The sequence below is a fragment of the Capsicum annuum genome, chromosome 3 (assembly GCF_002878395.1).
Source record: "Capsicum annuum cultivar UCD-10X-F1 chromosome 3, UCD10Xv1.1, whole genome shotgun sequence".
In the NCBI taxonomy this organism is placed as follows: Eukaryota; Viridiplantae; Streptophyta; class Magnoliopsida; order Solanales; family Solanaceae; genus Capsicum; species Capsicum annuum.
In genome coordinates, this window is record NC_061113.1 from 166,506,909 (window position 1) to 166,529,229 (window position 22,321).

Sequence of the window (22,321 nt, forward strand, 5' to 3'; positions counted from 1 at the left end):
AGGAAATTTTTGTCAAAATTCTAGACTATCAGACTAGTATACTGAGGAGCAAAGAAGTCCCTCAAGTCAAAGTTCTTTGGCTAAATCAGTTCATTGAGGGAGCTACTTGGGAAGCATAAACAGACATGTGTACCAAGTATCCTCACCTCTTCTCCGTCAATCCAGATCAAGCTCAAGTTAATAGTTCTCCATAAGCTTATTCAGTTTTCCATTTAGTATTCTATACAACTTAGTATTCAGTTCATGTTCACGTTTCATCAAAAATTTGGTATCAAGTACCATTGCATATTCAGTCATGCATTCATGTATCATTCTAGTGTATAATCATGCATCAAATATGCATTCTTATTGGGAGAACTCAGTTATCAGAAATCTCAGTTATGCATTCATGAATTAGTTACTCATATATCAGATATGCATATCCAGCATGATATGTTTATCTTATCACTCATTTTCATCATGAGATTATGTTCTAGTAATTTATGTCTTGCACGTACTCCAGTTTATCATCTATTCCTTTTTAACTAAGTCTCATTCGAGGACGAATGTTTCCAAGGGGGAGATATTGTAATACCCCGTATATTTCTAAGCTAGAAAATAAACCGTTGTTCTTACGTATAAACCTCCTATCCTATAATCCATATTGGAGTACATAAATTAAGATGAGTATCCTAGTGATAATAGATCTTATGATGTGTTAAGCATTTTCATAAGAGTCACTTAGAGTAAGGCAAGCTAAGAACTTTTGAATCCACCAAGTTTTCATGTGTGATTTCACATGGGTCATCTTTGAACAGCATAACTTGGTTTATAAGTGGTATTTTTGCAGATTTATACCCTCCAAATTGTAGATAATTGAATAAGCTTTCCACCGATACCAAATTCACCTATAATGGACACCCGGTGAAGAAGTTATGGCGATTTAAAGTTTTAGCAGTGTCATTTCAGTCAGTGGAGGTCGCACCATAAGCTAAAATGACGTTTACCAATTTTTAATGTCTCTCATCAATTCCACCGTGTCGCGGTGAGTTTCAAGGTCACAATTGAAGGGCAACACGATATCTTCGCGTTGCGTCGGGGGCCCATATTGGGTAATTTTCATAGAAATTAAATGACACATCTAGAGAGGTATTTGGGTCATCTTTCCACCCCTATATATATTCCATAAACATGGAATTAAGCCCTTATTTAACCAAAATATACTCTTTCTCTCAAAATTCTCTCAAGAATACATTAGGGTTTTCAATTAGGGATTCAAGTTCAAGCAAATTCCTCCATCAATCATCAAGAATCTTCCATCTAAGGTATGCGTAGTGTTCATTAATGGATACATTTCGTTCATAGATCTCAAGAACCATGTTTTAAATATTATTTTATGATTTTCTTGTCGTGGTATGACTATGTACATGGTGATGATTGTTTTTTAAGTTTCAAGATGATATCTAAAGGTGTTTTCATGAAGTATATATGTTCGTTAGTTGAAATCCATGAACTTTATATCGTTTAAAATGGGGAAATTCATGAAAACACACCTAAGCTAAAATAATGCTTGCAAAGTGTTTGATAAAAGGCCCAGAATGATAGAATTCATGTCCCATGATTTAATAGTGCTTAAATAACAAGTCCATGTTGTATACTTTATGATTTCACATAAATTCCACATGATTGATATGCGTCGTTGTTGTGATATGGATTGAGCATGATATTGAAGCTATACAAGTATACACATGTTGTATGAATTTCCCTTCCATACGTAAGAAGTTGACAACTATGCTTAGGGTAAAATTCCCTACTTATGATATGGTGAATTGTGGACTTCATTTTATGATCAAGTAAGGTATGTGTGTCAATTTTCTTCCGTCGAGTCCTGGGGGTACTAGTACCTAAAAAATATAGTTGTGTGCCTAGAGCCATGTCATGTTATCACGATAATCTCAGTCGAGCCATGATCTATAGAACACAGTTAGTCATGTGACTCAGGAAATCTCAGAAATCTCATTATCTCAATAAATTCTTAGATACTAGTACTATTCTGTCAGTCAACAGAAGTCAGCTACTCAGTCCATGTGCGGCTAGTTAAATCATGTTCAATCTCTTCAGATGGGAGTAGAAGTTAGCACTGAGTGCACCCAAGGATGGGAAATTACCTGCCAATTTAGGGTGTAATTCTTAGTGGTCATCCTTGTGTTCTAGAACTACGTAACCAGCATAGGTTGAGACATATTAAACTACCAGATTAGGGTTGATGAGGTGGCTTAACTTGTTAGTTTAAGGTTCCCACCATTCTCTTTCGAGTACCTGCCAGCTAAGGGTCACTCACAACTGTCCTTACCAGTGGCGCGGTATTGATACCCTTCCAGTCGGGGCAGAGATTGGATCCTAACCTAGCTATATGCGTTATTGGGGCATGTTGGTTAAGCAATTACCTCCCACAGTTTCAGTCCCAATCTCAGTAAAAGAACTCAAATAGTTTTTTAGATTTCAGTATACTAGAACTGTCAGTTATAGTCAATTCAGTTACAGTACGAAACTCATGTAGTTCCATCAGATTCAGGACTGTCAGACACAGTCATCCATGTTATCAAAATTTCAGTATCAATCATGTTAGATAACAGTAGACCATGTATTAGCGTACAGATACAGATATCATGTATTCACGATTTTAGTTACTATGTATGCATGTTTATACTCTTACATTCATTTCAGTCAGTCATTTAGCATTGTTCATACATGTAAACCCTTTTGCATTTACACTACCTCACTCGTATACTCATTACTCCCAGTCGTACTGATGCATTTGTGCTATGGTGCTTTCTTTTATATTACACCATAGGTTCAGAGACACGAGTTCCAGATCAGTAGTAGAATTCCAGTCGTAGAGTTGTAGTGAGTCCTCATCCATTTGAGGATGATATTATTTTATTTCATTCATTATTTCAGTTTAGTTTTTCTAGATGAAGTTAGTTGGAGACATGTTTCTTCAACTCCTTATTTCAGATAGTATTTAGAGGCTTTTAGATTTTTGATTCAGCTTTCAGTTCTTTGGGGTATTTGTTACCCTGTATGGATGTTATTCTTTATCAAATATCCTATTCAGTTGAACCTTATGGCCTATTGTTTATGTTTTCCATATTCTACAAGTATATTATGCAGTGTATAGGTACAGATATCAGTCATAGGTTAGCTTGTGATCCCTCGAGGTCATAAGTACCGTGTACCATTTCGGTTCAGCAAATCGAGGCATTACAACTACTCGACCCTTAGAGTCGTAAGATAACCATATGAGTTGTATGAAGATGAGTCATGAGTTCATCAATGTAGGCTCTCTAAGATTTTGTCCAAGATACGATTGGGGTTTAAAAATCCTATTGTCATATTACTAGTCATAGGTTTTGACTCATATAATGACCAATGTAGACCATCTTGATTTTGCCAAGATTACAAATGATGAGGCTCACTCGTACCTTCACCATACGATTCGTATGGTGGACTCATGAATACTGGTGACCAAATTCTGTAATGTTCATTTAAAAGACTTTTTGGTCATTTCCCTCTTATAATTTCACCCCTTGACCTATAACCCCTAAAAAGGCATTATTTTATTCTATTCCATAATCAATTAACAATATCATCTCTCCTCCTATCATCAAGAACATCAATACTAAGGTTTCTCACACAAATTCATTTTTTAAGTCCCAAGGTTCAAACTTTCTTCATAAGTCAAGAGATTTCAGGTATATGGGGTTTATGAACAAGGATAATCTTTCAGCTTTATGCCCAATAAGGCATGATTTATAAGTTGAATTTACTTGTTTTGAATTAGAGTTCATACCTATATAACAATATTCTTGAAGTATGACACTACTATATGATTGAAAGCTTTAAGTGCAACAAGGTTTACATATATTCATGTCTTTACTTGTGAAGATTTACATTGTGATTTGAATTTCATTATCTTGATTGGGATATTATGGAAAGATTTTAAGGTGATTATTGACCATAATGTTTTGTTATGAATTTCTATGAAACCAAGCATGAATTCCCTTTCCTAAGTACAAGTACAGAGTTTACAAGAAGCTTATGCTCTTAAGTTCCATTGATATATGTTGTAACATGATTTAAAGAAAAGTTTCATCTCTTGATCTAAAGATAAGACATAAAATCCACAATTATTCATCTTGATTATGATTAAATGTAAAGAAAATAATAACTGGTTTTCATTCTATAAACCCTGATGCTATTTTGAGGTAGATTTCTTAAGTATGATCATATAAGTATTTTGGGAGTAGTATTTAGCACCGAGAAGGGAATACAGATGAGTGTATCCTAAATTCCTAGAAACTATGAGTTAGCGTAGGTTAAGTTATTCCCAATATTGATGAAATTCAGTGATCACTTAAGTTAAGGTTCTATTCCAATAGAAAGGATAGGACTTCTCTCCCCAACATGGGTAAGACGTTGGACTCCATAGTAGCTCACATGGTTTATTTCTATTAGAAGAATCTCCTATAAGAAAGGACAAAAGTAAAGACTTTTAGAAACTAAGTGTTATGGCACACTAAGTTTATTCACATACTTCATTACTTATTTTTTATGATCTTATTGTCCTTTATTTTATTCAAGCTAAAGGTGAGCCATATACGCTTAGCATGCATTATTTGAAAGTTTACTTATATATTCAGTTATTGTTTTACATATGCATTTACCCATATACTCTAGTACATTCTAGAGGTACTTACCCACTTAGTACATTCTAGAGGTACTTACCCACATATATGTCCATATGCTACATTGTCTTATAATGTAGGTTCTAGTGTTCGTTTCTAATAGCATAATTGACTACGAGCATCATCACCAATATCGGGACTTTTGATGAGTCCTCATAGTCTGAGGAACCAACTTATTATACTTCCATTTAGTGATCCAAGTAATTTAGTTATTTGATTTTCGTTTATGTTTGGGTCAATTGGGGTCTGTCTGAGTGTCTATCTAGTTAGTAGTTGAAGCTTGTCAGACTGTCTATGTTTAATATCAAAAGGGTTGTTTAAGGTTTCTAAGTTAAAGACTTTCCTTAAACATATGAAATCATTTACCTTTAATTTCTATATATGTTAGTTCACTTTTCATGTGAGTTTAAAGCTAAATAGATATCATGGGCTAGCTTAGGGATATTTGTAGTCTAAGCACTATGTCATGTACAGGGGGTAATTTTGGGGATTTACAAACATGGTTTTAGAGCCTAATATTTTAAAGAATCCTAGGGAGTTATTCAAGCTGCATTACATAGAGTCTTGATCATGAATGTGAAGTGCGCCACATTTATGACCAGGAGGATACGAAATGAGTTAGGAATTATCATTTCTTTCCTGATCTATCGTGCTTATAGTTTTATTTATCTACCTTAACTCATTCTTTTACATGACAAAATTTGACTCCTCGTCGAGCCGACGCACACAGAAATGGTGATCAACTACCACTGTACGCCAACCCTTTGAATGAGAATGTATCTCATGCTGAATTTTAGGCTTTCTTTCAAATGTTGGTACAAGCTATAAATGTCAATGTTCAGGGAAACCAACAGGAAACAGTTCTACTTCAACAAAATAATAATTCAACTGTAGCATGGATTCAGGACTTTATGAGGATGAATCCACCTAATTTCCATAGGTCAAAGGTAGAAGAAGATCCTCAACTCTTTATTCATGAGGTGAGAAAGATTACTCAGATTATGCATGCCACAGAAGAGAAGAGTGTAGAGTTGGCATCCTATAGGCTGAAGGATATTGGTTATGATTGAGTTATTATGTGGAAAAAAGGTAGGAGTGAGAATGCAGCTCCTATGTGTTTGAAGGTATTTTAGAATACTTTTCTAGATAGGTTCTTTCTACCTGAGATAAGAGAGTCTAAGTTGGAGGAGTTCATGAACCTGAGAAAGGGCTCTATGACCGTGAAAGAGTGGTGTCTTAAGATTACTCAATTATCTAAGTATGCTCCTGAGTTTTTATCTGACTTTAGAGCTTATATGAGTAAGTTTGTTACTGGGTGTCTGATTTGGTGGTCAAGGAGTGTAGAACTGCTATGCTGATTATGATATGGATATTACTCGATTGATGAATCATGCACAAGAGATTGATGCAGAAAAGCTAAAGAAAAGAGAGAAGAGAAACAAAAGAGCTAGGACTGGGTAGTTTCAGTTTAGTTAGCCAAGGTTAGAGGGGGAACCGTTCGCAGTTTCAGGGTCATTTATTAGTGCATATGCTATCTTCAGCCAGTGCTCCTGTGCCTAGGACCAAACAGGATCAGTGGGGCAGGACATTGAATTCCAAGTCAAAAAATAGTGTTGTTGGGATGCCAAGTTACCTGATATGTGCAAAGTTGACACAACCTAACCAAGGGCCTTGTCGAAATGGGCATACCAAGTCCAACTCGGACCGGGGACCACCCCGTGTTACCCAACCCAATCACCATTATTTGCATACCTTGAGTCAGTTAAATTCTGAATATATATCAAGATAGAATAACTGGAAAAGGACTGACTGGCAACCAAATTCTGTAATGTTCAGTTAAAGGACTTTTTGTTCTTTTTCCTCTTATAACTTCAACCACGACCTACAACCCTCAAAGAATCATTATTTTGCTCTATTCCATAATCAATAACAATACCATCTCTCCTCTTATCATCAATAACATCAAGATTAGAGTTCCTCTCACAAATTCATTTTTCAAGTCCCAAGGTTCAAACTCTTTTCACAAGTCAAGAAATTTTAGGTATGCGAGGTTTATGAAAAAGGATAATCTTCCATCCTTGTGCTCAAAAAGGTATGATTTTAAGATTAAATTTACTTGTTTTAAATTAGGGTTCATACCCAAAAACCATTTTCTTGAAGTATGGCACTACAATGTGATTGAAAGCTATAAGTGCAACAAGGTTTACATATATTTATGTCTTTACTTGTGAAGATTAATATTCTGATTTGAAGTTCATTATCTTGACTAGGATATTGTGGAAATATTTCTAGGTGATTATTGAGCATAATGTTTTGTTATGAATTTCTATGAAACCTAGCATGAATTTTCTGTCCTAAGTACAAGTACTGATTTTACAAGAAGTTTGTGCTCTTAAGTTCCATTGATATGTGTTATAACATAATTTAAAGAAAAGTTTGATCTCTTGATCTAAAAATAAGACATGAAATCCATAACTGTTCATCTTAATTATGATTTAAAGTAAAGAGAAGCATAACTGATTTTTATTCTATAAACCCTTATGCTATTTTAAGGTGTTTTTCTTAAGTATGCACATATAAGTATTCTGGGAATACTATTTAGCACCGAGAAGGGAATATGGATGAGCGCATCCTAAATTCCTGGAAACTATAAGCCACCGTAGGTTAAGATTTTTACAATATGGTTGAAGTTCAGTGATCACTTAAGTTAAGGTTCTGATCTGATGGCAAGGATAGGACATCTCTCCCCAATGTGAGTAAGACGTTGGACTCCATGGTAGCTCACGTGGTTTATGCCAGTTAGAAAAATCTCCCATAAGAAAGGACAAGAGTAAAGACTTTTAGAAACTAAGTGTTATGGCTCACTAATTTTATTCACATGCTTCATTACTTATGTTTTATGATCTTATAGTCCTTTATTTTATCCAAGCTCAAGGTGAATCATTTAGGCTTAGCATGCATCATTTGAATGTTTACTGACATATTCAGTTATTGTTTTTTTTACATTCATCCCTACATACTCAGTACATTCTATAGGTACTTAACCACATATATGTATATGTGATACATTGTCTTATAATGTAGGTTCTGGTACTTGTTTGCAGCAGCACGATTGACTACGGGCATCATCACCTACATCCTGACTTTTGGTGAGTCTTCATAGTTTGAGGACCCAGCTTATCAGACATCCATTCAGTGATGCAAATAATTTAGTTATTTGATTTCCGTTTATGTTTGGACTAGCCGGGGTCTATCCTAGTGGATCTCTTGTCAGTAGTAGAGGTTTGTCAAACTGTGTATGTTTAAGATAAAAAGGTTGTTTAAGGTTTCCAAGTTAAAGACTTTCCTTGATATATGAAATTGTTTACCTTCAGTTTCTATATATGTTATTTCACTTTTCATGTGAGTTTTAAGCTAAATAGATTGTATGGGTAAGCTTAGGGTTATTCATAGTCTTAAGTATCGAGTGACGTCCAGGGGGTACTTCCGGAGTGTTACATATAGCTAATGCTATTCCAAATATAGATCCAACTAAATCAAAAATGGATTTTTCTATAGGTTTGAAATAAATCAAAACAAAGGTGATTTAGTCGGGGTCACCATCAAGAAAAAGAATCTCAAATGAGTTCTTTAAATCCAGGTGGAAACTTTTTAGAAATTAGTTTTTTTAAAATATTTTAATAAAGAAGAAACGAATTTATTTTAGGAAGAATTTTATCAGGATCTTCTAACCATAATAAAATTATTGTTTTTATTCCATGGTTCATGAAAAGATATTTTGATAGTTATATCTCTGTGTTAGAAAAAAATTATATATTAAGTAATGGTGAGAGCACCAAATCAGTCTTTTCTCCCCAACAATCCTTTTAGATTGAAAAGGATGATAAAATAGTTTATTTTACTATTTTGTCAAAGTTACTTGAAAATGATACAACCATCATTACGACTCAGCATGTTAATACTATGATTAAACAAAAAAATTATGCTAATATTTATATTAGTATATTAGGTGAAAAAATTTTATCCATCCATGATAGAATTGATAAATTATTTTCTTAATTAAAGAAAATAGAACTTGATGATAATAAAAGAGAAGAACTCATCTCTATTGCAGCTACCAGTATTCAACCTCTTCCTGACATCAAAGATTTCAAGTTAAAGCAAGGTCTGAGGACTTAGAAAAACTATTGAAAGAAAAAATTAATGGATTAAAAATTATCCCTTTAAGTAGCTATAATAATTTTGAAGATAATAATAAGGTTCCTGGTGAAATTAATAAAATCTCAGAAAAATATGCTAGAAAATCAGTTCAAAGGATGTATTACTATCCTAGTCGAACTCCCCAAGATGTATTATTAGAAGAACAAGAGATACTAGTCTTTAACAGTTATAATGAAAATGAAATCTATGAATGAAACATAGATGGTTACACTTAGAGACAAATTTTCACAGTAGTACGTCGAAAGCATGTACAGTACAATCTGCAAAGTTAATAAGAACAATGATAGAACTATCACAGAGATTGTTACTACAATATTTATTGGTCAAATAAAAAGTTGGTGGGATAATTATTTAACCTTAGATCAGCGTTCTAGATTATTACAATCTATTAAGAATGATGATGGTCAACCTATTCAAAATGCTATTTCTACCTTAATCCTTAATATTATGGAATATTTTTTAGAAAGATGATCTGGTAATAGTGAGACTATTAGAACCATGCTTTAAAACTTATAAGATGTAAGACTCTCACATCTTTTAGATTGTACAAAGATATATTTATATCAAGAGTCATTAAATTATCAAAGAGTAATAATTCTCACTGAAAGTATAAATTTATAGATAATTTACCAACACTGTTCGAGAAAAAAGTTAGAAAATCTCTTAGAGGATCCGCAACTAGCATAAATTATAATGAATATACATATGAAAAATTGATTAATATTTGCACTCAAGAAAGGCTATGTTTATATAATAAGATTAGATTAAATCAACAAATCAAAAGAGACCGTCTTAATAAAAGACAATAATTGATTGAATTTTGTGAACAGTTTACCATTGACAGTCCTAAGAGTTCTAAAAAGTCTTATAGGCACAAAAAAAAATTATAAAAAGAAAAATAAGAGAATTGAGAAAAGTCTAGAAGGAAGAAGAATTTTAAATCAAGAAAAGACTATAAATCCAACAAGTCTAATGCTTGCCACAAATGTGGTAGGATAGGTCATTATGCCAGAGACTGTAGAGTCAAGGATAAGATTAACAATCTTAACATAAATGAGGAGATGAAAAAATCCTTGTGCAAAATTCTATTAAATTCTTCCTCAGAAAATTCAAGTCAGGACCAAAGTGATAATGAGGATTCATCCACTGATTAAGACTTAAGAGTCCTTCAGAATGAGGATTATATGACCTCTGAAGATGAGTGTTTACCCTATCAAACAGAATAACCTTGTGAAAACAAGGGTGAGGATGATGTGCTTTATAATATTTACTCCCAATTTCAGAATTTAGAAGTTAATGTCCTTGAAAATGATAAACTAACAGAATTCTTAGAAATGATCAAAGATCCAAGGCTTCAATCTCAAATAATAGAGCTGATGGAAAAGCCTTCCACTAGTTCCCTAAATAGTAATAGGAAATTCCTTCCTAGAAAGAGCCTTATACTATGACGGGAGTTCAAAGACTTTTTAAAGAAAAGGAGCGAGTAGCTAATACTCCTGCAACAACCCATGATCTTAAGTTAGAGATTGATAATCTCAAAAAGAAAACTGCTATTCGTAAAAGTAATCAGATGTTTTTAGATAAAAGAATTTCTAATTTAGAGGATCAATGTCTTGTTACAGATACTGAAGATAATATTCCAAGCCTGCCGAAAGAAGGATTTCTTCTAATAGTAAAAGTTATAATATGCCAGAAATTTTATGCAAAAATTACCCTATTAATTAATTATAACTTTAAAAATGAATTTACAACTCTCATTGGTAGTGGGGCAGACAATAATTGCATACAATAAGGTTTAATATCTTTCAAATATTTTCACAAAACCACCCATATTCTAAGAAATGGTAGTGGTCATACGATGGGAGTTGAATACAAAATTTTCAAGGCATATATTTGTCAAGGCAAATTATGTATACCAGAAATCTTTATTTTGATAAAATATATTAGCAATGAAACTATTTTTGGAGTTTCATGAATTGTTCATATATATTCTATCACATGGTGGGATGAAAATGATGTCACTATTACATTTAATAACAAGGAAATAAAATTTGAATGGTGTTCACCTCCCTATTAAAGATTTTCAAATATAATACAAGAAAAAATATTTTAAAAAAATTAAAAAGTTGATTTTCTAAAAAATAAAATTTATAGTTTAACAATCGAAGAGACTTTAAAAAAAAATAATTAAATAAAAAAATTAAATTTTTGAAAAGTCAATTTTAATTAAAAATTTGTGGAGACCATCCTCATGCCTTTTGGCAAAGGAAAAAATATATGGTTAATCTTCCTTATGAAGAAAACTTTAAAGAGGATAATATTCCCACTAAGGCAAGACCATGCCAAATAAATTCAAAATATTTAGAGCTTTATAAAAAGAAATTGATTCCCTACTAAAGAAAGGCCTTATAAGATCTTCCAAATTACTGTGGCCATGCACTGCTTTTTATGTTAATAAACCAGCAGAACACGAGAGAGGAGTTCCAAGATTAATAATCAATTTAAATTATAAACCTCTCAATAAAGTTCTAAAATAGATTTGGTATACAATTTCTAATAAAAATATTTATTACTCAGATTACACATTGCCATTATATTCTTAAAATTTAACTTAAAATCAGGATATTGACAAATTCAAATTGTAGAAGTTGATAAATACAAAATTGCTTTTAATATTTTCGTGCGTCAATTTGAATGAAATGTTATACTTTTTGAATTAAAAAATGCTCCCTCTGAATTTTAAAATATCATGAGTGATATTTTCATGCCTTACAATAATTTTATAAAAGTTTATATTGATGACATATTGATTTTTTCAAAAACATTGGAAATACCTTCAAACATTTAGACTTATTCAAGAAAATTATTACACAAAATGGATTAGTAATAGAAGTATTTTCAGATGTTATTACTGATAAAACACAACTACAAAATTTTTGAGATGTTTAAATTAAATTTCTCCTTTTATAAAGGACCTTTCTAAGTATAAATTTGTTTTATATTATAAATTAAAAAAGAATCCCAAAGCTTGAACTGCAGATCATGCTCAAGCAGTTAAAAATATTAAAGCAAAGGTTAATAACCTGCCGTGTCATACATTGGCCAATCCTAATTGAAAAAAAAAATAGTAGAAATGAATGCTTCTAATATTGAATATGAAGGAATTCTAAAATAATATTCTCTACAAGATCAACAAGCTTATATTATTCAATTTTATTTCAAAAAAATAAAATAATAGCCAAAAGAATTATGCAACTATTGTAAAAGAAATTCTTGGACTACTAAAATGTGTTTTAAAATTTCAAGGAGATTTATATAATCAAAATTTTTAATAAAAAATGATTATCAAGCAGCAAAATTCATATTTAATAAAAATTGTGAACATGATGTTTCTAAATAGATGTTTTCAAGATGGCAAGCTTTATTAACTCAATTTGATTTCGAAATAAAATATTTAAACGAATCTAATAATAGTCTTTTCAATTTTCTCACTAGAGAATATTTGAATTAAGATATTTTCTCTTACACAGGATGAAGTTACAATTTTCAACCCCCTCTAATAGAGGAAGGGGAAGAGGATGATCCGAACTAGGCCTAGGAAATGTCCTAGCCCAAATAGAAAGTAAAAAGTTAATAGCTGTAAATATTGCAAGCACCTCAGATCTTAATAAAGATAAACAGATGTATCAAGAAGTTTTGAATTTTATTAAATTCAAAAAAGGGAGAAAATTGATACTCCTTCATATTCTAGTGCTTTGGTAGATAATAATAATGAGAACACTGAATTATAAGAACAAAATAAAATAAATAAGGTAATACTTATCCTAGATCAAAATAATTTGAAATGAAAAGATGATCCATGACAGCTAATGCAGAGATATCTAGATACTATATCATATGTCACTACTGCATATAAATATAGAATGAATTTTGAGATGATACTCTTTAATAAAGGATCAACTGAAATTCATCATTTTTACCCTGCTAATAATACTAGAAAAGTTTATAACTTTTCAAAGATTATTATCAAAAAAAAAAATTACTCCAGAAGAATGGGGTATCAGTACTCTCAGAAAAAAGAATTATATCCATACTTAACAAAAAATTTCAATTAAGTTTAATTACTGAGATTATGTTGAAAACTTTAATAAAGTTCTTTTATATGAAAATCCTCGCAAGAAACACTCATGATTTATAAAAATTTGTGGAAATATTTTTAATCAAAATATTTCTAATTGATTTTAACAATGGAGAATTTATTATGGACCATCCATAAAGATCTTACCTGAACCATTCAAAAGTTTATATACTGAATGATAGAGATATCTCCTACATTAATAAAGTTGGAAAAAGATAATATCTATTTTAAAAAAATTTCTACAATATATTTTTTTTATTGGATTCTCTATTTCGTAGATAATGAAGTGGTCAATTAAAGTAAAACCAAATCTCAATCATTTTTCATGGCTCAAAAGAATATTTTATACAAAATTCTGGAATAAATTAAACCAAAAGACAGCTGAAGGTCATAGCCATGGATAAGTAATAATTGATTCCATTAATGTGGCCATTGTAAAATACAAAAAACAAAGAGATATGACACCAATGCAACAAAAGAAAGACATCAGTCCCTTCAAGAGTATTTCCAAATGATTTCAAATGAAAAAAGGCATCATATTTACATCAGAAATAATAGCTTCATAGATGGAGGAAGTACAGAAAGATTTAATGAGAAATCTTGACATGAAAAATGCATCGAATGTTTCTATGGCATCTGCTGATCATACCACCAAGAATGAAGATAATTACTTAGCAGGAAAATTACAAAGCATCCAAAGCAATGATAAAATTGATCTTGATGAGTACCTACAAAAAATTAAAGAAAAATCAAAAAAATCTTTCACGTGAACAAAGGACAAAGGCAAAGGAATAAAATTACAAGAGATACTAGTCCCTATGTCATAAAATAATTGGGTTCAGTCAGCTTTCATAAAACATTTTTACATGACTTTTATAAAGCATCTTCAAAAGGATGTGACAAATAAAGTAAGTTAATATAGCTATGATGTATAAGTGGACTAGCAAAACCACATTTTCAGTGCCTATTTTTTATCTTGTCATTTTCAAAAGAGAATCCTCTATATAAGAATCTCATTCTATGTATGGAGGAGCAGGTTTTTGAAACCACCTTTTTCTTATTACTCTTTTCTGCTCCCATTGAAAAATATCCGTTCATTAATGAAAGTTTGTTTAGTTTCTAGAAGGCACTGATCAAGTTCTTTTATTTTAAGGTATTTAAAATTTCTATTGTTTCTTTAATTATCTTTACTTTAAATTAGCCTAAATGATAGGCTAAATTTTGTGTTGAATTATAACATACTAAGCTACTAATATAAGATGACATTAAATACTTAATAAGAATCTTATCAACCAACGGTATCGAGGTTGCACATCATAATCTTATAGTAATAGTTCCGGTTCAGGCTATATGTCAGAACTCCTGTTAGAAGGCCTATTGACACCAAGAGTGTCATTTAAGGCTATGTATGGATTCGTACCAAACCAGAAATATTATCATTAAGGTTATGCAAACATGTAAAGATTCCTGTACTATCTTTAAAGCGATCCGATTCTCGTTATAATAATAATAATAATAATAATAATAATAATAATAATAATAATAATAATATATTAAGATCAAATATTTAAAAATTAACAATTGTCCGCCTCAATTTTGGTGAGGACTGGTGTACCATGCTCTATAAGAACGCATGAACGACATCACCATCACGATCATGAAGAAAGAATTTGCCTGCACTAACAATTGAAAAATCAGTTATATTTAAGTTTTTTACTTCACACCTCGAAAGTAATCTAGAATATCACTTACATAAATCAAATATGAAAACCACTCCTAGAGTGCATTTTGAATCTGTTGGAGTCATCAAATCACCAATATGAGGTCGTTTTGATCAAATGTCTAGTGTGGCCAACTTTAAATTTTCAAATCAACTAGAATGCAATCAATAACCTAAATCACTTCCGAATACCTTGAGATGCATGCGAAACATCTGACCAAGTTATAAATTGCGGGCTAGCCTAATGAAATCATCAAAACCAAAAATGAACTCGTTAGCCCAAAATGTTGAATAATGGCAAAACTTTTCAAATTGAAAATCCTCTCCGAACATATTCGCGATGCCATACATCCCTGCATATCATTAACAACACAGTGAAGCTACTGAAAGGGTCAGATAGGCGGGGGGGAAGGGGGACTAAAGCACAAATGACCAGAGTCGTTATAATTTTCTTGTTTAATTAGTTCATGAATTTGGTTGTTCCTTTAAATTTGATGCCTAATATCTCACTTTTTTCGCTACTCTTCTAATCTTGAACACTCTCAAGGATATTAAAAATGTTATTCAATACAAATTTTCCACTTCTAAGACTTTTATCTTCTTTACCATTGCTACTCATCTTTAAATAAAATATGTTGTGCCAAAGAAGATTTATTATCCTAGCTAATATCAAATAATCTATTTAATTATATATTTGGCATTTCAACATGGTAGCTAATTATAATAGCAAGTAAACTTATTTATGATTTGTTGGATAATTTAATACTCGTAGATAATTTATTCATATTTACGGTAAATAAACTTAAATTATTTTGAGTAGTGGTATGAGCTGCGTTCACTATCCTTTTCACAACTCACTTTGTGGGAATATATTGAGTATGTTGTTGTTGTAAGCTTAAATTATCTTTTCACTAGTTAGAATTTCTCATTTTCTGTATTTTATATTTTTTTTGCAAGCAAATCTAAAATATACTTTGGTTTCAATCTATGTAATGGTGTTTGAGTGGAATTCGGGTACTTGCTCCCATTATGAAAAGCCAATTAGTCTAGGGGCTACAACTTTTTTCTTTTTTGCAGAACAAATCTACAGAGCCAGCATGCAAAAGATCTCTAGTCTTGATGAAATTGATCAGACTTCTGACATTTGGAGAGAGTTGAATAAAACTAAAGCCCCCTACCGTCAGGTGCATAAAAAATGTTATCATGCAAAGCTGGAAACAGTTAGCGGGAGATCATGTATAACCTTCATATATCACGCACATCTTGATACCTGTTCGTGGTAACCATGATTAATTAAAGAATAAGCAGAAAAATTCAAAGTCCGAACATAAAGATACGATATTATGGCGTTGAACTTGTATAATTAATTAGCTACGCGGGTATAATTTTCACCATGATAATTTTCCTATAAAAGCTCTTAAAACTACCAACTTCATATATGCAAGAAAAGGAGATCAATTGAGAAGGGGAAAAAAATGAATTCCTTCAATACTAAGCTTGCAGCAATAGCTCTACTATTTTGTTTGATTCTTTCTCTTTCTGCATTTGCCGAGGCTTCTTCAAAGAAGTATTACAAAAATAAGCCTAAGCCTAAACCCGGAAAGTCAACGTTTGGTGTTGGGTTCTATTCAAGATCATGTCCACCAGCAGAGGGCATTATTAAAAAGGTTGTATTCAAAGCAGTTCTGATGAATCCTGGCATTGCTGCGGGCATTATTCGCATGCATTTCCATGACTGCTTTATCAGGGTACTGCATTTATCTTCACTTTGCTTCTTCTAACTACTCCCAACGTAGCCACTAATTTGTTTTCTTACTCTCTCGTCTTTTATAACCGTCCATGCAGATCTAACGGAAAGGTAATCTTGGATTTATAGAATAGGGAAAGAAACAATATGTATTAAAGTATTTATAGAATATGGAAAGAAAAATGTGTATTAAATGAGAATTGATTCCTAATTTTGTAAGTAAATAACTCAACATTCAACCTACAGCAACATCACTCTTCATGTAGCATGGGTGCTAGGAGATAAATATTATACCAATTTTAAAGTTTGTGGGTTCGTGTTAGATAAAAATAAAACCAAATAGTAGCTAAAGAGATTTCTTGGAAACAGACTCTGAAATGCAAGGTAAGACTGCGTACGATACACCACTTGTGGTCTGACAGAAATGCAAGATAAGGCTGCGTACGATACACCACTTGTGGTGGGCCCCTTCCCCAAACACCGCGCATAGTGGTAGCTTTAGTGCACTGGGCTGCCCCCTTTTTTTTTAGTAGCTAAAGGGATAAACTCACAAACAAGAGGTAAATAAATTTTTCAGAAGTTTCTCTACTCCACTAAACTAACAATACACTTTATTTATAGATTCTCAATTTATTATTCTTATATATTTGTTAGATTTTTCTATATAAATATTAGATTCACACGTAAGTTACGGAGTTTTGAAGATCCAGCTAGGCCCTTAGATTCGCCCCTGGAATTTAGATTCGCCCCTGGAATTAACCCTTAACCCCATAGTTTAGCCATAAATACACCCTTGGCCACAGCGGAAAAAAAACCTATATATATAGCCGAGAGGCCGACACCTTGGATATAATGGATTCAACTAATTAAACACATTATTTTAAGGGGTAATTACATGGAATGTCCAGTCGGAAATTTTTTTTAATCGAAAAATAGCCGACTTTCTTACTCGCTGGACATTTCATTTACTAAAAAAGAATGGCCACTCCGCGATCTTCCTCTCCTCCTCCTCATCTTCTTTCTTTTTCCCTTTTTTTTTAAAGAAATAAAATTAACATGCCGCAAACATGAATCGTTTCAAAAAAAGTATCCCAAAAGATTCGAAACATCGAGAGGAGCTCATATATAAATTTTGAAAGTTTTTGGAGGTGATTTTGAATTGATCAAAATTATTGAAAATGTAAAAAAAAAAAAAAGCATTAAATATGGTGTTATTTGCAGGAGCAATAAAAGATCATTTTAAAGTATGGTGGGCATTTGGCCTCATGTGGCATAAATTTGCACGTTTTTTTTAATCTAAATCCTTGTTATCTCTACTCATGATGCACAAGTTCTCTTCACTTCTTTCACTGAAATGTTTGAACACTTCCGTAAAATGGAAAATTCATGCGACATGAGTTTGTTTTAGAATTTCGGTTCTTCCACAGTATTATTACATATATATATAAGACAAAAATGCAGAGCACATGTAAAAAAGAATAGTTGGGTTGCTGACGTTAAGAATTATAGTATATACAGGTGTGAAAATAATAGTCTTATTTTATAGTCATTCTCACCATTTTAAGGATTTTATGTGTCTATTATTGGTATGTAATTTATATAATATTGGTACATAATTTATATAATATCTATACATATTCATACATCATTTATAAAATATCGACACATTACATAACTATTTATGCAATATCGATAGACTTTATACTCACTTATACAATACTGATACACATTTAGATACTATCTACACAGTATTGATATACATTTATACACCTTTTATACAATGTCGATACATTACATGACTTTATACAATATTGATACACATTTATACACTATTTATACAATATTAATATATATACTTATACACCATTTATACAGTATTGATACATTATATATATACACTACAAAACACTTTACACATCATATATACATGTTTATACATCATTTACAAATTTATACAATATTGATATATATAAAAAAGTTGCATGGAAAAAGTTTTTTTAAAAAAAAAAAAAACGAAAAAGTTTATGTTCTTAAAAAAAAAATGAATTTTTTTTTTTTAAATACTGCTGAAAAAAGAAAGAAAAAAGTAAATAAATAAAAACTTGGCTATATTTGTTGTAAACTTTACTTTTTTTTTTTTTTTTTTGTATGTAAATGGAATTTTCTCTTATTTTTAATACAAGATAATCGATATATAAGTAAAAAATCTCTTAAAAAATGTTAAAAAGATAAAATTTTAAACCCATAATTTTAAGAGTGCAACGGATTCAATTGTAAAAATCATGTTAGTGTGTTTACTTTAGGTCCGATGTTTTTTATGTCATGTCAGCAAAATACATAGTAAAATATAGTGAAATTCTAGTACTTTTTAATTTATTCTATGTAATGTTCGTCTTAAATGAGCTTTGATGGAGCCACAAGCTAAGGTTCTTGAGGATTATGTGACGACTTCAACTTGCTTGAGATTGGGGCACGGTGGTAGTCATTTTGTAACTGCTAGTTATTAACTATTCTTGAGTGCTAACACGTTGTTAGTTTGTTAACTTCATGTTTGTAGGGCTGTGATGGTTCAGTGTTGCTGGATTCGGTTAATGGAAAGGAAACAGCGGAGAAAGATAGTCCCATTAACAACAGCCTTCGAGGCTTTGAAGTTATTGATGAAGCAAAAGCATTGCTAGAAATACTATGTCCACGCACAGTTTCGTGTGCAGACATACTTGCCTATGCCGCTAGAGATAGCGCCTTGTTCGTGGGTGGAATAAACTATGCTCTTCCAGGAGGACGTCGTGATGGCCTCGTTTCATTGAGTTCCGAAGTCATTCAGAACCTTCCTCCACCCTTCTTCAATGCCCAACAACTTCAAGACAATTTCAAAAGAAAAGGATTGTCACTCGATGAAATGGTGACTCTATCCGGCGCTCACTCCATTGGTCGAACTCATTGTTCTTCCTTCTCTAATAGGCTTTATGGTTTCAATGCTACACATCCTCAAGATCCTTCAATTGATCCTAGATATGCTTCATTCTTGAAAAGCAAGTGCCCTCGACCAATTAGTGATACTCAAGTTGATCCAATGGTGAATCTTGATGTTTCATCCCCTAATCACCTTGACAACAAGTATTATCTCAATTTGAGGAACCATAGGGGATTGTTGACTTCTGATCAAACACTGTTTGAAAGTGCTTTAACTTCTAAGTTGGTTATGAATAACGTTAAGTATGCCTCGACTTGGAAACGTAAGTTTGCTGCTGCAATGGTTCATATGGGTTCCATTGAGATCCTCACTGGTAACATGGGGGATATCAGGAAGAATTGCCATTCCGTCAACTGATTTAATTTGCTTAATTGATTTATTGTATGCTAAAATTTGTGTGAAATTTTATATTCTTTCGTTCTCGTCCTACTAAATTATTGTGTTGATTGCTAAATGTAATGTAAGTACCATTTGCATTATTCCATATGTTTATCTAATTAAAAGGGAATTTTATATTTAAATTTTCATACCTATGTAACACCCCGTACTTTTACCTAGCTTAAATTTGTCCCAAATATGTCAAAGACTTGCTTTAAAGATGAATACACCTTTATACATGTAGAATTTTCAAGATTTTGACTTTTCATTGAGTAGGAAATTCAATTAGCTTTCCAACGATATAAAATTCGCCTAAATCCGATAACCGGATAAGAAGTAATGGTGATTTTATGTTTCAGTCGTTAAACATCGTCGTTCAGGCCAGTAGCGCATTGCGGAGTGTGTCAAAATAGCAATTATCAATTTTCAGTGTACCAACACGATTCCACCACGTCGCGGTGCACTTTCAGTTCACAAAAAAAGTGGCAACGCGATACCACCGCGTCGCGCCACCTGTAAGCAATGCAACTCAGGCCTACATCAACATTATCATACAAAAAATATGCCAGATTAATCCAATAAACTCATGTAGCAGTGTATTAGAAAGTATTGGGGGCAGAAATAGTCGTGTAGAAATTTTAGGTTCCTACAGAAACGACCCTCAGGTATGGCAATCGTAAAGTAGTGACCACGACCGTAGTGCCGCAATAGCGATCACCGGAACCGTGATCATAGTACCTGAGACCACATTCAACAAATTCTTCACTCTCTTCAAAACACAATTTTAACCCCAATCTTTGTTTCAACTAGGCATATTTATATTATAAGCAAAGAATTTAAGCCTAGTATGTGTGATCATATCCCTAAACTTTAAATAATTCAAATTGAACTCATTGGGGTATTAAATCAAACACATGATTTACACAATCATTTCAACTGTTTAAAGCATAAATTTGGGTACTCAAGACTTCCCCATTAATGAGTACACCAACTACAACAACTAACCATAGAAATAATCACAAATAAACATGCATTTGATAATGAAAACATCATTTTAGGCCTTTCCTAAACCACAAGTTCTAAACATATAATTATTCAAATCAAGGGAGTTTAGATAACTTACCAAGTTAGATAATGCAATTGGACTGAAATGACACTTGGATATGCAATGCCAAGCCATAAATTTAAGAAAATTTTGTGAGAAATTGAGAGAGAAGTGTTGGAAGAAATGGTATTAAGATGGTCATTTAAAATGACTTGACTATGATCGCGGTCTTTGTTACCCGATAACGGTCCTACAACCTCTGCAATCGCAGTGGCATGTATTGTGGTCGCGATAAGTGAGACCAAGCAACCGGGTTTCCTGTACTTCTTGTTCAGTTCAAATTGCCAATTTCACATGTTTATTTTTTAAATTCAATCAAAAAATACTCTTAGTACAATCATTTCATGGATTATGCATGCACAAATAAAAAAAAATCTACTCTACAATGCATGAATTAAAAAGGATATGTGCCACTTTTTGTGGCGTGATATGGTGCCTCCCATCGAGCGCTTTGTTTAACGTCAGAGCATGATGCCATCACCACTTCTTTTTGTGCTTCCACTTAGAAATTTTGAACCCCTGTCCCTTCTTTCATTCAATATGCAATGCGCGGCGGAGGGACAAAAGATTCAGATATTCTAAGATGAGGCTTAGAAGAGGTGATGAAATGGCAAACAAGCTTCGATCTCGCCATTTTGAAGATTTAAAACTTTTACCCAACTTTATATCGAACTTCCGGTTTGGATCCTTGGGTAAAAGTGAGCACATAAATAGGCCATTCCTTGTACAATGGAAGTTGAGATCCTTGGCCTTTGATAGACGGGCTTCCATATGCTCTTTCGGAATGTCAAATTCCGCAATGTAGGAATCATACTCTGTCTGCCCACAATCCATCATTTGTCTCAGTGGATGGATTCTCATCACATACTTGAGGGACAATATTGAAAATAGGTTGAATAAGTTCTAAACCCTAACTCCGGAATTTCCTCCTCCATAGCACTTTCACCCCGAAATAAACTAAACTCTTCATACGAGATATGCCTTGATTGTTCTTTTGACTCTAGTATCATTTCTTTTATTTTTTATTCTTCTTCCTCATATGATTCAGTTGATTGGAAAGTCACAGAGGAGTCTTCATTACCAAGCTCATCCTAATATCTTGGTTTCTCGTCTTGATGAACCTCCACTTGTGAAATAAGAAGGTGGTAGTAGTTTCAAGCTTTTCTTCTTTTTTCATTTCCTCCGTCTTGACACTTTTCCATCTTAATGCCTCTTGATACATGTCTTCTAGATTCTCTCCCGTTGTATCCAACCAATCCAAAATAGCTAGTAGCTTGGGTCAAAGCTATTGGAATCAGTATACTGCTTTTC

General features: G+C 32.4%; 1 protein-coding gene across 1 annotated transcript; it reads left to right on the forward strand.

Moving 5' to 3' along the window:
- The first annotated feature begins 16,234 nt into the window (after window positions 1-16,234).
- On the forward strand, window positions 16,235-20,006 carry LOC107852267 (peroxidase 5-like). Its single transcript, XM_016697327.2, has 2 exons — window positions 16,235-16,554; window positions 19,111-20,006. Exons 1-2 carry the CDS (start codon window positions 16,282-16,284, stop codon window positions 19,882-19,884), a joined length of 1,047 nt encoding a protein of 348 aa, XP_016552813.1. The 5' UTR covers window positions 16,235-16,281; the 3' UTR covers window positions 19,885-20,006.
- The last annotated feature ends 2,315 nt before the right edge of the window (window positions 20,007-22,321 follow it).